The sequence below is a fragment of the Enoplosus armatus genome, chromosome 2, assembly GCF_043641665.1.
Source record: "Enoplosus armatus isolate fEnoArm2 chromosome 2, fEnoArm2.hap1, whole genome shotgun sequence".
Taxonomy (NCBI): Eukaryota; Metazoa; Chordata; class Actinopteri; order Centrarchiformes; family Enoplosidae; genus Enoplosus; species Enoplosus armatus.
In genome coordinates, this window is record NC_092181.1 from 18,499,685 (window position 1) to 18,514,048 (window position 14,364).

General features: G+C 42.1%; 1 protein-coding gene across 1 annotated transcript; it reads right to left on the reverse strand.

The window, feature by feature from the left end:
- Positions 1–2,206: 2,206 nt before the first annotated feature.
- On the reverse strand, positions 2,207–13,537 carry dkk2 (dickkopf WNT signaling pathway inhibitor 2). Its single transcript, XM_070925320.1, has 4 exons — positions 13,334–13,537; positions 4,347–4,497; positions 3,720–3,851; positions 2,207–2,457 (listed from the first exon to the last, which is right to left on the reverse strand). The coding sequence occupies exons 1-4, from the start codon at positions 13,535–13,537 to the stop codon at positions 2,207–2,209; spliced, it is 738 nt and encodes a 245-aa protein (XP_070781421.1).
- Positions 13,538–14,364: the final 827 nt, after the last annotated feature.

A 14,364-nucleotide genomic window follows, 5' to 3' on the forward strand; every position in this document is an offset into this window, starting at 1 on the left:
GGAAGGAAATGCATTCAACACGTTTGTTAGTCCTCAAGGATGCACACAATGCCTTTTGGTTTTGGGCATAACTTTGTTTGTTGAAAAGAAAACGTTGCAGGGCACTTGTAAAAGTTATTAATAAATCATGTCATTTAATAATCATGTTATACAAAGAATGAGCTCATCAGCTCATCGTTCTGTCTGAAAACAAGTCAAACTGTCATCAGTGAACTCTTTTGTCAATTTGATTTTATTATTCTAAATGATGACATAATGCATAATGTGAGCTTTTTTTCATTTTACCTTGGTTTTACTTCCTGTCTCACATTACAAAAACTCAACATAACATAACAAGCAACACAGCAAGTAATAACCAATCCCGTGTAACCAATGATACAAAATACATTCTTTTATTCATTCATCATTGTAAATACACAAAACAAATCAATGCGAAGTATTAACACAAACAATATTTAGTGGGATATAAATCTTGACACCATTTACACAATCTATTTTGGAAATTAATGTGCTTGTCTCTCTTTTTGGAATTGCCCTTTTCGATGCATCCAGTCTGTGATATCAGTCAGAGCTATCTACGCCTTCCCCCTTTGCCTCTACACACAGCTTTTATCATCTCAGCTACATTGCTGTGAATCTATCCAACTGTGTTCGTCCTATTTCATCCCTCATTACTCTTCTCACCTAGATCATTTTACTGTAACGTTTAAGATTCATATTTTTATTATATGTACATGATATACATTGATTCTTAAATACATTTTCATTGTTTCCAATCTATTTACAATATAAGAGCTTATTGATATTTTAAATGGTTACAAAATATGTGTAGTTGATGCTCTAAAAACATTAAAGCAAATAGAGGGAAATGTGATATTATACTGACTACAAGTTGTTGTTTAAAGAAGTTGTACTGGGAAAAAACATATTGCTTCACCTCCAGTTCAACAAAACTGCACATTATTTCATGAGAAGAAAGTATGCAGTCATATTTGAAAAACATAAAAATAAACAGGGCTGTGTGCCATCAACAAAATGTTGATTCAAACTGCAAAACATCAGGTTTATGGAGCGTTTTTGTAACTCTAATCAATCTTCTCACGTCTCCATTCCTACTGGCTTTGTAAACGGAAAAAATTGCACTTCCTTCGTATCCTTGAATCCTGTTCATGTGATTGGAAAAGCAGAACCATTCTCGGTCTGGTATCGGAACCACTAAGTCTGCAGCAGAGCACTACCTCAGCGCAAACAGTTTTAACCCACACAGTTGTATCACAATAGACTGCAGCTGGATCTGACAGATCAAACGAGGTTTCCACAACGGACACAATACTTTATCTCTCTTCTTGTGGCTAAAAATCGGGCGAGGAGCTAATGTCCCAGATGAAACTCATCACTCTGATGTAAATGTTCTTTCATTCTTTGGTTTAAGAGTATTATGCGTCGCATTGAAGTCTGAGGATGCTGTTAGAGAACACAAGTCAAGCCCTGGAGTAAACAGAGTATGCAATTAGTCCATCATATGATATCACTGGTATTTGGTGGGTCTGGACATTGTTACTGGTTGTAAATGTCTTGCATAGCAATAGAATTCTTCAAGACTTAAAACAAACAACATGAAGAGAGAGAGATATTGAAATTTGACAAAAGATCAGGATCCAGTAATGAAACACAGGATATTACACACATCTGATCTTTGACTTTGGAGTTTGGTAAATAATGTACTGTGCAGTAAAAATATGGCTTGTCTGTAAATAGTCTTATTATTACGAGTTGAAGCTTGATGAAAGACTGTTACGTCTGTTGCCTCCATCTAGAAAATCTATCACAGCATCTACTGGCTAACTCTGTGGCTACCTGAATGTCATGAGAATGTCTAAAACGTTTGTGAGCAAGCGCACCATGAGCTCATTGATCTCACAAACCCAGGAGGCGTGTGTGCGTGTGTGTGTGTGCGTGTGTGTGTGTGTGTGAGGGTGCGTGTTTGTATGTGGGTGCAGGGATGGACCACTCACAGCAAACACATTAAAGCAATCCCATTTGCTCTCCGCTTGCCGAATAGCGAGCTTGAACCCACACAGTCTGTTCTGTCTCTTGTTAGTCTCTGTCTTTTGCTCCTTTCAATACAGCCACAACCCATCCTTTAAAAAACTTTCCCTGGCAGATGGAGACAGAGGCCTCTACGCCGACAGCAGCTGCCTCCGCTTCAGATCTTCTGGCACATGTGGAGCCTGGACTTGGACGAGGAGGTGGCGTCTTTCCACACCTTGCAGGAAAGGCCCTTGGCACAGTCACAGCGCTGGAAGATTTCCAAGCCGTGAGAGCCTTTCTTCCTCTGCTTTGTGCACACCTCTCCCTGCCTCAGCACCGGCTTGCAGATTTTGGTCCAGAAATGGCGGGCGCAGCAGTAGCCCTCGGAGCAATCGGATGAACGCAGGCAAGGGTCGCCCTCATGCCCTAACAGAGGAGGACGAGAAACAGGACTGATCAGTGGTGAACCAGCAGACAAAGTTGTCTACTTAGAAAAACAAAAACAAATGCTTCATCAGAGACATTAAAAGACCTGCATGAAATGATAAACCATCCAGCATCTTGGAGTTAAAGTGCTTCACTTAAGGAAATGTACAATTATTGTTCATTAAGCTGTTATGTTTTCCATACGGATAAGCTTATGCAACCCTTTCTTCACGTTTCAATTCAGACTGCATTATGTGTGGCCATGTCAGACTCAAAAGAAACGCATGGAACTTTCAACATAAATCAAGCAAACAATTTGCTTATTCTGTATATTAACCATATCATCCCATCTGGTCTGAGTCTGATACTCTTGGCAGGAGGTTAGCATTACTCTTTTGAATGCATAATTAGTGCAATTTAGTCATGCAGGGTTTTTTCTCAGACACACTTTTAAATGTGTATCACCTCTTGCCAAAAGCTGCTTCCCCATTCAAACAGAATATCGCTGACAAAACCACACTTTGCTGATTAGTTATTTCAATATGAAGTTCCAAGTATCAGCATGATGGACTGCTGAGCCTTACTGCTTCTTCATTGCTTTAACACCACTGATTCTCTTGGTGTACTTTTCTCAAGCAGCGACCTGCATAAGGCCATTATAATGCTATAACGTTTATGGAGAGGGAGTGAGTCAAGCACAAATAAAAGTAAATGGCCTTATTTATAGCAACTTTAAGTAGCGCTGCTATTTTCACATTGATTTTAGCATCGCAGCCTGCTGTCTTCACGGTGCATTTAGAGTTGAGTAATTTAAGTGTCTCATTAAATGTATTGCTTTATGGATAGACCCTTACATTAACTTAAATCAGGTGACATGAACGCTAAGCAGAGAGTTATTAGCTATAATTGTGCCAAACCTGCATTCTGTGGTTTTCACTTGTGTATCATACAATGTGTGCTGTCAGTGAAAGTGTTTGTATGGCTTTATGTAGGTGCAGAAACAGCAGGGGCATTGTGGTTTCTTCTAGGCTCCCCACGCTGTGCTTTGGGCTCACAGACACTGACATATGAGCAGAGACGTAATTATCAACATAGTTTGTGGACTGGCGTCGCCCATGAACTCTGTAGGACATACAGACAGTGAACAACAGAAAGATTCAGCCACCCAGACCAGAACGACAGCAGAAAAGATGAAAGAGGTGACAGGGTTTACAGCGGGACATGTTTTAAACATGACATCGAGATATGCATTCAAGTCTTACCTTTAAGTGAAATCTTAGCATGTGTCTTCCCACTCTTCCTCCAGTTGTGGTCTTTGGTGGAGAGCTTGTTATGCTCATCTAAAGCTGAGATGTGAGGTGAGAGCACACTCTCAGAGATAGGGACACAGATATCTGCAGACAGAAAAATATGAAGGTTAAACATGACAAAAAAACAGTGCAGATTGTTCAACCTGAAAGATCAGATCAGTATGTTAGTAGCTTGTGTGTGAGAAGTAACTGCAACTGTGTAATCTGTGTCATACAGGTAATCTCCTGTATGTGTTGGTCAGCTATGTCAATTTAAAACAACACACATTCCTGCTATTCATGCAGTTCATTGACGAAACAGTGGCTTCCAAAATGTGACCGTTGATTTCTAACCTCTGGGCATCAATTTAATACAGTTCAACTATAGTTCAGGATTCTGTCTGAAAGCATGTGTTCAACATTATTTAAATGTATTGGCTCCTTCACTAAGTCTCTGGGCTAGATACTGTGGTACTGTTTGCTCAGTGACCTGGAACAAGTCACTTTTTCCAGAATATCTGAATAAGACAAGAAATCCCTTTTCTGAATCGTGCCCTGCAGACGTGCACTGAAAGCATGTTTGTGTGTCATGGTGCGTACAGTTACTACAGCGGTTCCCAGGACAGCACATGGCATCTCGGTGGCAGCGCTTCTTCCTCCTGCGGCAGGTGAGGCAGCGAGAGGGAGACTGTTGAGGGCTGTGGCAGTAGCTTCCCATACTGCACTCCTTGTCGCTGCTGCATGGATACACCTGCTGAGGAAAAAGAAGCACTTACTCAATGTGCTGGGTTCATTGCACCAGCACACATTTATCTTGATAAAGGTGCATAACTTCAACAGAATGAACAGCTCTTTTTGAATCTAACAACTGTAAACATTGCCTTACACTTTATGGCGCCTGACATAACTTTTCGTTGATGAGATGCCATTTTCAATGGGCTGCACAGAGCTCATGTACTATGTGGTTTGTCGATAAGAATCGAGCACTGAAGTGCAACGCTGGTGCCACTGTGGGCGCAGTTGCATCGCCCACCTGCTCAGGTTATGTCAGAGATGCGTGTCAAAGTGCAATCATGCTTTCTTCGTGTTTGGTGGCTTTATAGTGCCAAGCATGAGCACTTGGTGTGGACTGGCTGTTGGAGACATCCCTACCATAGCCGCACTGATCCTGTCAAACTCTGTTCCACATCTTACTTCATGAAACAGTCTCTTTTTATTGGGCAGTGGATCTTCATGGGATGGTAAACCTATGTGTTATCTCCTCCTCATCAGCTATGTATGAGTGCTGTGTTGCAGAGGGCACCTTTGTTAAAGAGAAGGAACGTGGTGGATTTTGTTGGTCACAATCCAGCAAACCTCTACTTATCCGAACCTAACACAATAACTGCATTCCTTCTAATTCCATTCCATGCACCACAGTTGCACCACGCACCTCAGGTCGCAAAATTAAAATTGCAGCAGTTAACAAGCCAAATAAAACCCTTGTTATGTTCAGGTTAGAGGTCTTTGGAGACCAGAAAATCAGAGAGCCCAACCCAGCTGAAACAGGGTCATGGTGGGTCCACACCCTCTCGTCCACACCAGTTCTTAAATTGCCACGTAATATTGCTGAGTTAAACTGCTGTGCAATTCGTCATGTTAGAAAATTGCACATTTTACTTTAACAGCATTGTATTTTGTCAAGGACGCACTCAATCCAAGAATATCTAATGGTAGGCTATTTTATTTGTGTTTGTGTGAACTTAATGTGCATCAGTGCCGCAAAAATGTATATAATAAAAGGTAACTGTTTCAGGAGAGAGATGTTACATCCTATACTGAGGGAAACCAGCTTTGAATGTTTCAGTTACTGGAAGAGGTTTCCTGGCTGGTTACTCGTTGTTAACTATTTGAGAACATTTGTTCTTAAAAGAGACCATGCTGTTAAATTTTACAAATGTAGTTTTTGATGTTTTAGGCATCAAAACCAAATGCCATATACCCTCACTGTATTGAGGTGGTGGCAGAAGTCTCAGCAGCACGCAGAGATCTTAAGCCAAAACTCTCTGCATGGCTAGATACCATTGGGGGTAAGTAGGAAAATATGTTGGTTGTTTGTTTTGGGTGAACTGACTACAGGCTGTGGTCCCTCTGCACCCAATTTTAGTGGACGACATGTTGTAGGGATTAACATGTCTCTCACTGGTGTGGTCATTTCTTTTCAGGTCCAAGACAATAAAGCTTTTAGAATTTAAAAAACGCTTCAGTTTCTCTCAATTTCTCTCAAAGTGTTCAGAGGCTTAATGAGTCTACAGGCATAATTGAGGGGTAATTACTGGAGCTAATCATACTCCTTTATAGTCAATTTGGCATCGTTTTGGCTTTAGTATTTCTTGTTTTTACACGGAAAAGGTTGAGACATATACTGTTGTCCAGCAAAGCACACGAAGAACCTTGAAGTCTTTTCCATAAATGCACTGAAATGACCACGCTAGAAAAACCACCACCTTAACAAACATAACATCCACTGTCCACAGCAGCGAGAAGTACAATTAAAGCCAAGCTTACTTTTTCCATAACAAGTGTGTGTGCACCAGCGGGAAGTTTTACTGGAACTGCTGTCTTGCTATAATTCCTTACAAGTCCTGTCGCTGTTAGACTTGGAGCAGGAGCAAAGGACTTTGACATAAATTCTATCACAAATCAAATGAACTCCTCAGACAAATGAACACAAGTTTATTGAGAGGAACATTTTCAACAGCTGCAGGGAAGCATCAGTGCTCTGGCTCAAGTCCACATCCGTTGGGCGAGACACAATAAAGGTCAGGCCACTGTGTTTCTCCAATTTCTGCACATCTTTATCATATTTTAAGCTATCCACTTTGATTTTAGGGTGTTGTTGTACTACGGAAGGACTGAGTTGTCAGACATTTGCACAACACCTATTCAAATATGCAGATCAGCCAAAATGAGCAGGATATGGATTCTGACTGTGTAAATTATGTCCAGTGTAGACTGACATTAGAACAACATGTTTGGCTGGCACACCACCACCGGTACCACAACCACATTTAGCTGGCACTGCACTGACAGATCTGATTTAGTGTGGCTTACCACTGACAAACATGGAACAATAAACATGAGGATGAACAAGGAAGAGTTTTCAATCAGAGCAAAATCATTAAAGCCACAATAAATAGCCAACTCCATTTGGGATATAAAGGTCAGCTGCCTTGCCCAGAAGAACAGGCAAACATGAACATACACCACATGTTATAATCAACTCTCAACAATATCAGTATTTCAGCACATTAGAAGTTGTTACTCAATGTGCTTGTACTTCAGAAAGTGAACAAGATTAGGCTTGTTGGACGGGTGCCATACTGACTTTCTCAGGCTTGAAACACATGGAGGCAATGATACAGGCATAGAAAAATTTGCAGGAATATTAAACTGAATGATCATCCATCATTATGACAGATTCCCATAATGCAGATGCTTAATGTGTTGATGAAAGTAACAAAGCCCCGATGTTTGATGGATTCTAAATATTTCTTAATTACTACTGTTAATTACTACTGTGTTAACAAGTGTTCTCAGAATATTCAAAGGCTTCATTTTAAAGGGATACTCCATCAGTTGTACAGATGTACAGATGAAGACCAGTTTGCTCATTATGGGGAGTACTACTCTACTAATGTATTTTGTGGTTCTGGCAGAACTTTCTAAAATCTGAGAAAATAATCCTGGTGATGTAATTAGGGTTATCTTGGCTTGGGTTTCACAGAGAGCTAAAAAACTGGGGGTTTGAAAGACATGTTAGTTTGCCAGGCAGGTAGGGTCTAAGATCCAGGATTTTCACCATTCCTTTTTTAAGCTCTCTCTTACAAGTCCCCGAACGTTATGGTGGCGCAATATGAAATCACTGGAGGTGCCCTAAAGGTCTGAGGTCCTCTTTCACGAAAAACAAAAATAAAGAATCATAATCTTACAGTAATAGTTTGACATGTTCTCTTTCTTGCAGAGAGTTAGATGAGAAAATTGATATCATTCTCGTGTATGTGCATTAAATATGGAGCCAGAGCCAAAAGGCAATTAGCCTAGCTTAGCATAAAGACTGGAAGAAGCTAGCTTGGCTCCCTCTAAAGCTCACTAATCAACGTAATGCTTCTCTTTGTTTAAATGTAAAACCGTCAATTTGTGGTTTTAGAGTTATATTGTGTAACAATTTCTTGAAGAACAACGGTTGAGCAGTTGACACAGAAACAGCTTCTTCGCTGGTTACCTAGCAACCTCACCGACAAGAGTCCAAGAAGTTACTTCTCCCGGCCAAGAAATAGTCACAGCAGCCGTAGCTCCTTTAAAACCAAAAATTTGCATTTCTTTTTTTGTGTGTGTACAAATTAAACAAACAAGATATAACGTGTCGATTAGTAAGCTTTGGAGGAGCTGTGGTTGGTCTCTTTATGCTAAGCTAAGCTAATCGCCTAGCAGCTCTAGCTCTGTTTTTAACATACAAACATTACAGCGGTATGGATCTTCTCATCTAACTCTCAACAAGAAAGTGAATCTCAAAAGTTCACTTAATAGGTGTTCTGGAGATTTTACCCACATCTCATGGTCTTCCTCAGCTGATGGAGTTTGATCCGCAGAGAAAGACCAAAGTCAAGGTTTGTTTGTTTTTTGGCAAACTACTATTTCCAAAGTCAAGAATAAACTTTCAAACTCATCAGGGGTTTTCTGTTTTCGTCTCAATTGCTCGTTCAGAGAAACATGTACTTCGCCATGGACTATTGGTATAATCACAGCTGAGGAGGGAAATATGCTGGAAATATGGTCTGAAGAGAAGTTCAAGAAAGTGCAGTGGGAGTTTTTTTCCCTGACATGAAAAATGTGCTGTTATCTAAATATGAAGACAAATGGGCCCGGCCACGTGCAGTAGTACTTCATACTACCTGCTCTGATTCCTATCTGTCTTTCTGGCCAGAAGGCTTGGATCGATTACAGTGCATAGTGCATATGTGTGTGGGGGGATAGAAGAAGAAGAACGGCTCACCTCTTCCATCATGGCTCAAACCGCAAGACAGCCCTTTGAAACCCAATGATACGAGGCTGACCCCCAAATCACGGCTGATAATCTCGCCTTATCTTGTCATGTTTTAAAACGCCTCATTCGCAACTTCTGAGGGATGGCGCTTCATGTGAATGCATCTCGTTCATATCGCATCTTTCTTTTTCTGTTGCTCCCTTATTTTTCCCTAGACGGCCTTCACACATAAAAGCGCAGCCTTGGATCCTGCGCAGGAAGTGGGTTGAAAATTGTGTACTCTGCAGCCTCTCTTGGTATGCTGGTGAGACGATAAAGGAAGAGACAGACAGAGAGCCATAAGGGAAGCCCCCGGCCCTGTCTCGTGCTGCTCTCGTGCTGGTAAAGCGCCGTGGCTTTGAAGAGGAACCTTAAATGTGCGGGAGCAACAATCTACAAGGGATTTACTGCAGGATATAAAGGGCTTTGAAACCCTCCCCCTGGCCTTTGGGTCCCTTATTTACCTCTGCAGAGTCATTCCAAAGTGCTGATATAATTCGATGGATGTGCCCTGCAATGAATAAAAATAACACAAGGTCTGTCTATTCAGCTTAGTTTGAGTCTGAGGGTTTAAAATTTTGTGACAGTATGAAAATTATTAGGATGGTGAGGGGGATTGAACCACATGTTTCACTTTGTAAAAGCCGTATTGTTTTCTTTAAACAACACTTACAGAAAAACTGCACTGCCTGAGTAATAGAAGCAGCTCTTAACAGCTGTACTTCCATTGTTTTTGTCTGAGACAAAAGCAACCTACAATAAAACCCAAGTAAAGGACTTCTTCACACACTTTTTGAGCTCTGTGTCGTTATTGCACTTGACCTTCGGAGATCAGGCACGTAACCTGAAACTGTGAATGGTGTTAATGAGTGGCAGGGGCCCTACAGAGTCAAATAAACGATGTCACTGAATAAACAAACTTCATATGCCCTAAAAGCACAGACAGCCGGTATCAGATAACATAGGGATGGCTGTGCACAATTCACTCGTACAAACCATGTCTTCAAATACAGCTTGGCGTCTTTCATCACTCAAAACACATGTGTTTATGGGCATGTCTCTTTGAGTGCTAGGATCCAAAGTCTCCAAAAACTAGACCCTCCTAAAGTTAAGTATACATTCTGAGTTGATCTTATTCATCGGACACGAGGAGAGGCACACAGTCTGCGTACAGGACTGCTCTCTTCAAAGACTATCAAAGGAAAGGGGAAAAGCTCTCGATGGTAATCTAGGAGGTGTGCTGCTCTGAGAGGTGTAATCCTGTGGAATGAGAGGTGCACGGGTCTCCTCTCTCATTAAGCAAACAGTAAAGGAGGTTTCCACAGGAGGCCCCTAATGGCTCCAGTGCAGGGCCCTCACAGCGCCCAAGGGACCCACAGACTGGAAAGGCCACAGGACAGGAGGGCCGAAGCTCAAACTGAACCGAGCGCTAACAAGCCCTCACACCTCTCCCTGCCTTTTCTCTGTCTTTCTCGGCTCATTAGGATCACTAAACAGTCATTTTAGGTTTGGGGGGGGGCTGAGAGAGAGAGAGAGAGAAAGGACGTGGCTCTCCATTTTATAGGCAGTGCCCTCAGAGATTGCTTGTTAAAGTAATCTCTGCCTTGAATTAAATAAAGCAACTAGTTAAGGCTGACCGGCTGGTGATGTTTTACAGACACGTACTGCATGAATGCCGCCACGCTGTCGGTTCCCTTGAGGGATCAGAGGTTACAGTGGTGAGCACTGCCTGCCCGTGCTATCCATTTCTGTTGGTTCCCTTCCAAGGAGCCAACAGTGCCACCCACGAGCGCACGGCTGTCAAGGTCTAAGAGGCGTACATTTTGGTTTTGTCGGTTTTTACTCGAGTCAGGCTGATGTGAAAAGGGTGAGGGAAAACACTCAGCAGTTCACCCCGACAGAACGGCAAGGGATAGCCAAAACCTGACCCTGGTTTGTGTGCGATTAATGTAACCCTTATCGCCAAGCGTTGTCAGCAGCTACAGGAAATAAAAGCACATTAAGCTGTCAAATGCGCAGTCTAACCAAACACTTTGAGCAGCGTTTCTAATCTGATGGATAAAAACACCAAATTACAGCCTTGTTTCCTGCTGCAGCGGCTCGCCTCCACAGGGTGGCTGGACTCTCTCCCTCGATAATTTGCTACGTTTGAAAGAAAGCCAATGAGGGCAATTTTTGGAGGAAATTTCTTGTAATTTTCTGACTTTTCTGTAACTGAGAGAGATTATCAGGCCCCCAAAGAGCTTGTGTTTGACTGCGGACTAAAGTAGCCGAAGAAAAAAAAAAGAAAAAAAAACGAGTAAAAGAGCTTTTTAAAAAATGGCCATGGTGGTGAATTATTTAGATTCTCACTCACATAACCAGCAAGCTCACAATCGCTCACATCCTGAACCCACTGTAAATTCTCCAGAAGTGTGATGATCTGCCAACTATTCCTCACCGATTCTAACAAATTCAGCAGCATGACAACTTGACCATAAATGTACTTGTAGGATATCGGCACTGAGGTTTCTCGTAATGCAGATGCCAGAGGAGCAATTTGAGCTGATGCATGCCTATTTTCCAAACTAACACCCAAACCTTAATCAGCAGTAATTCACTTCACAAATGCAGGCGAAAGATTAAATTGTTTTGTTGTGCCCACTGCGAACCACTGACTCAGTAATGTTGCTGATTTTTGCTATGCCACCTGTTTCAAGGCATTTATTGTAATTCAAAAATCCTACGTAGAGTGATTTGCTGTTGTGCGCTCCCTGTGATCACACCGAAACTAAATATATGCCACACTTTATGCCATTACCGCCTCATGAAGAAAGCAGGCTTGTTATCTTTGATTTATTCAGCTCATAAATGGCCACTATATGATGAGATGCAGAAGGTCAGTGCAGTTTGGTTGCCAGCGTCAAGCCGCATATCTGGCCAAGGCTGAGTTGCGGCTGTTACTTTACAACTCTGGAAAAGCTCCTAGCAGCCAGAACACACACACACACACACACACACACACACACATATATGTATGTATATACCCTCATCCTTCCTTAAACGCTATTGGCCATCTTCATTTGGACACTACACCATGACATTTTACTTTTTGTAACAGTATGGTGGTCTCTGCACACAAATATTGTTTCCCCTCAATCCAGTCTTCCAAACCGCTCCAGATTATTGCAATGGCAAAGATGTAAGCAGGCGTTCAAATTGAGGTCTGGCAGAGTTTGCTTGAGGTTGGATCTCCACACTCCGCAGAGGAGAGAAAGTGGCTTTTCCATAATTTCTTCTGTCTCAGCTGGATAGCTGGATGTCAGAGCGCTGCTCTCAGCACTACGCGCTTCACAGATATCCAACATTATCACTACTGCGAGTGATATTACAGACGGTCGAACAGGCCAAATGTAAATATTAGCTAGCGTTAAATCTAGAGGGTGAGACCATCAGGCAAAAGTAACTGCTTCAAAAGTGAGGACAAGAGCAGCTGTTTCAGTGTGCTGATGTACAGGCTCCTGATGGAGATGTGGCAGTGCCATCTGCTGCTCAAAAAGATACTGTGAGCTCAACATAATCAGACTCCTACATGTTTAATTAAAACTTGCAATTTGTGGTGATCTTTTACAGCAGATCAACTTTTCTGGGAGATGAGGGCCTGTTGGCTTTTGTCTTTGACTGATATGTCATGTTTCTTTTCCACTCTGATATCAATTTTCCAAACCGTCTTCAGCATTGACAAAAAATAGACTAAAATATCCTCTTATGAGAAATGATTTGGTGTAAAGAGAACTTTTTCTTTCCCTGCCAAGAAATACATGTCAAAAATCTCTCATAATGTTCACAACTTTTTATGTTTGCCAGTATGAAACCTGCCAAATCTTTAACATGTTTGATCCCTCGTTCCCACTGTCAAACTACAGTAATATGGCACTTTGTTGAAACAGCAGGAATTGATAACTCTTTGAGTGGGTATTAAGTGGTCGGTAAGTGTATCCCTCAGAGGCCCCACAGTAAGAATCTCATAATCCCAGCAAGCGTCTGGACCACTTTAATGACACTAAGACCCAGACAGAAAATTACCCCAAGTGTTAACTTTTTCTCACATTTCTGCTGGCATTAATGTTTACTGTGGAAGTGCGCTGCACCCGACTGTGGCGTCAGGTCTGAAAGGCAATTAGGGTTTATGAGGGGTCCAATCCCTGCAATTTCCAATAACGATTCACACGTGAGAGAGCGTTTTTTTAAATCATGGGGCTATTTCACTTGTACACATCAGGATACTCCATAGGCACCGTTTTTGGAGACGGACCGCACAATTACGCACACTTATCTGTATCACTGATCATAATTCAATTACAATGAAAAAATGCTTATTAGAATATGTTAACACTACGTTTGGAATCGTCAAGTTATAATTACCACTAATAATATATCATTCCGCTGGCTCTAATCCGTATACCTAATTTCAAGCTGTGCGTAAATGTAGGGCTGGCATATCCATTCATAAATCCTCAGACGATTCAATAATTAAACTTACCTGCGCTAGGATGTTGTATTTCTTGGTGATCCCGCTGTGGACAGTGGCGGAGCGGTTTGTGGCGGGCGTGGGTGTCTCTTCCAACAGAGCTGGCTTGATGGAGTTCGCCTTTGGGCGCGCCTCTGATACCTGGGATGTCCCAGTCTTCAGTGTGGCAACGAGAAACATCACAACACAGCATCTATTCCAAGTTAAGACGAGCATCCTTGAAAAAGAACGATACTGAAATACCAAAAACAAAACAAAAAAAAACCCCTGAATCACTCGAATAATCTTAACTTTGCGCCGCAAAAAAAAAATCTCAGTGAGAAGTGTGCGCACTGTCAGTGTCCATGCGTCACGCTTGCCCGACTGCAGTACAGAGAGTAGTGATGAGGCCAAGTTTTTGTTCCTGAAAATCAGATATTCAGAAGAATGACTGCCATCGACACAGTTATCTGAAAAACACAGAGAGCCCAGTGTAGAGGGGAAACAATGAAGAAGAGAATCTGTTGCACTGCTGATGCTCTGAGGGTCACAAAGAAACTTGACAAGAGGTTTCGACTCTGTCTCTGTCTGGCTGTGAGTGAGCACTTGGTCCTGCAGCCGGGTGTTTTATGATCTCGGATACTTTCTTTTTATAGGATTCTAATGAGTTTGCTTCCTCCGCCCCTATTCACCACTGACAAAGAATGAAACTGATCTGTGTGCGGCACTGCTGCTTGCGCATTGTCGTCTCGACACCGGCACCAGGAGCCCCGTTGGGAGAAAGCTATAAAATTATACACTGTGTATTTTAACTGTTCGCTTGACCCTTTTTACTGCGAGGCGGTCGGGCGCGTAGGAAATGGGGGGGGGGGGGGGGGGGTTCAGGGTTAGGCTGCTCGAAAGAGGGTTTGTAGGTAACGTGGAACATTTTCCATTATCACAAGAAGGAATTTGTGTTTCTAGGAAATTGTTACCTGTGTGCGTAAAAATGTAAAAACCTGAAATGTTCACATTCAACACATCTCAAAAGCGAAACTCCTCATTATTTACACTTGTAACTGGAA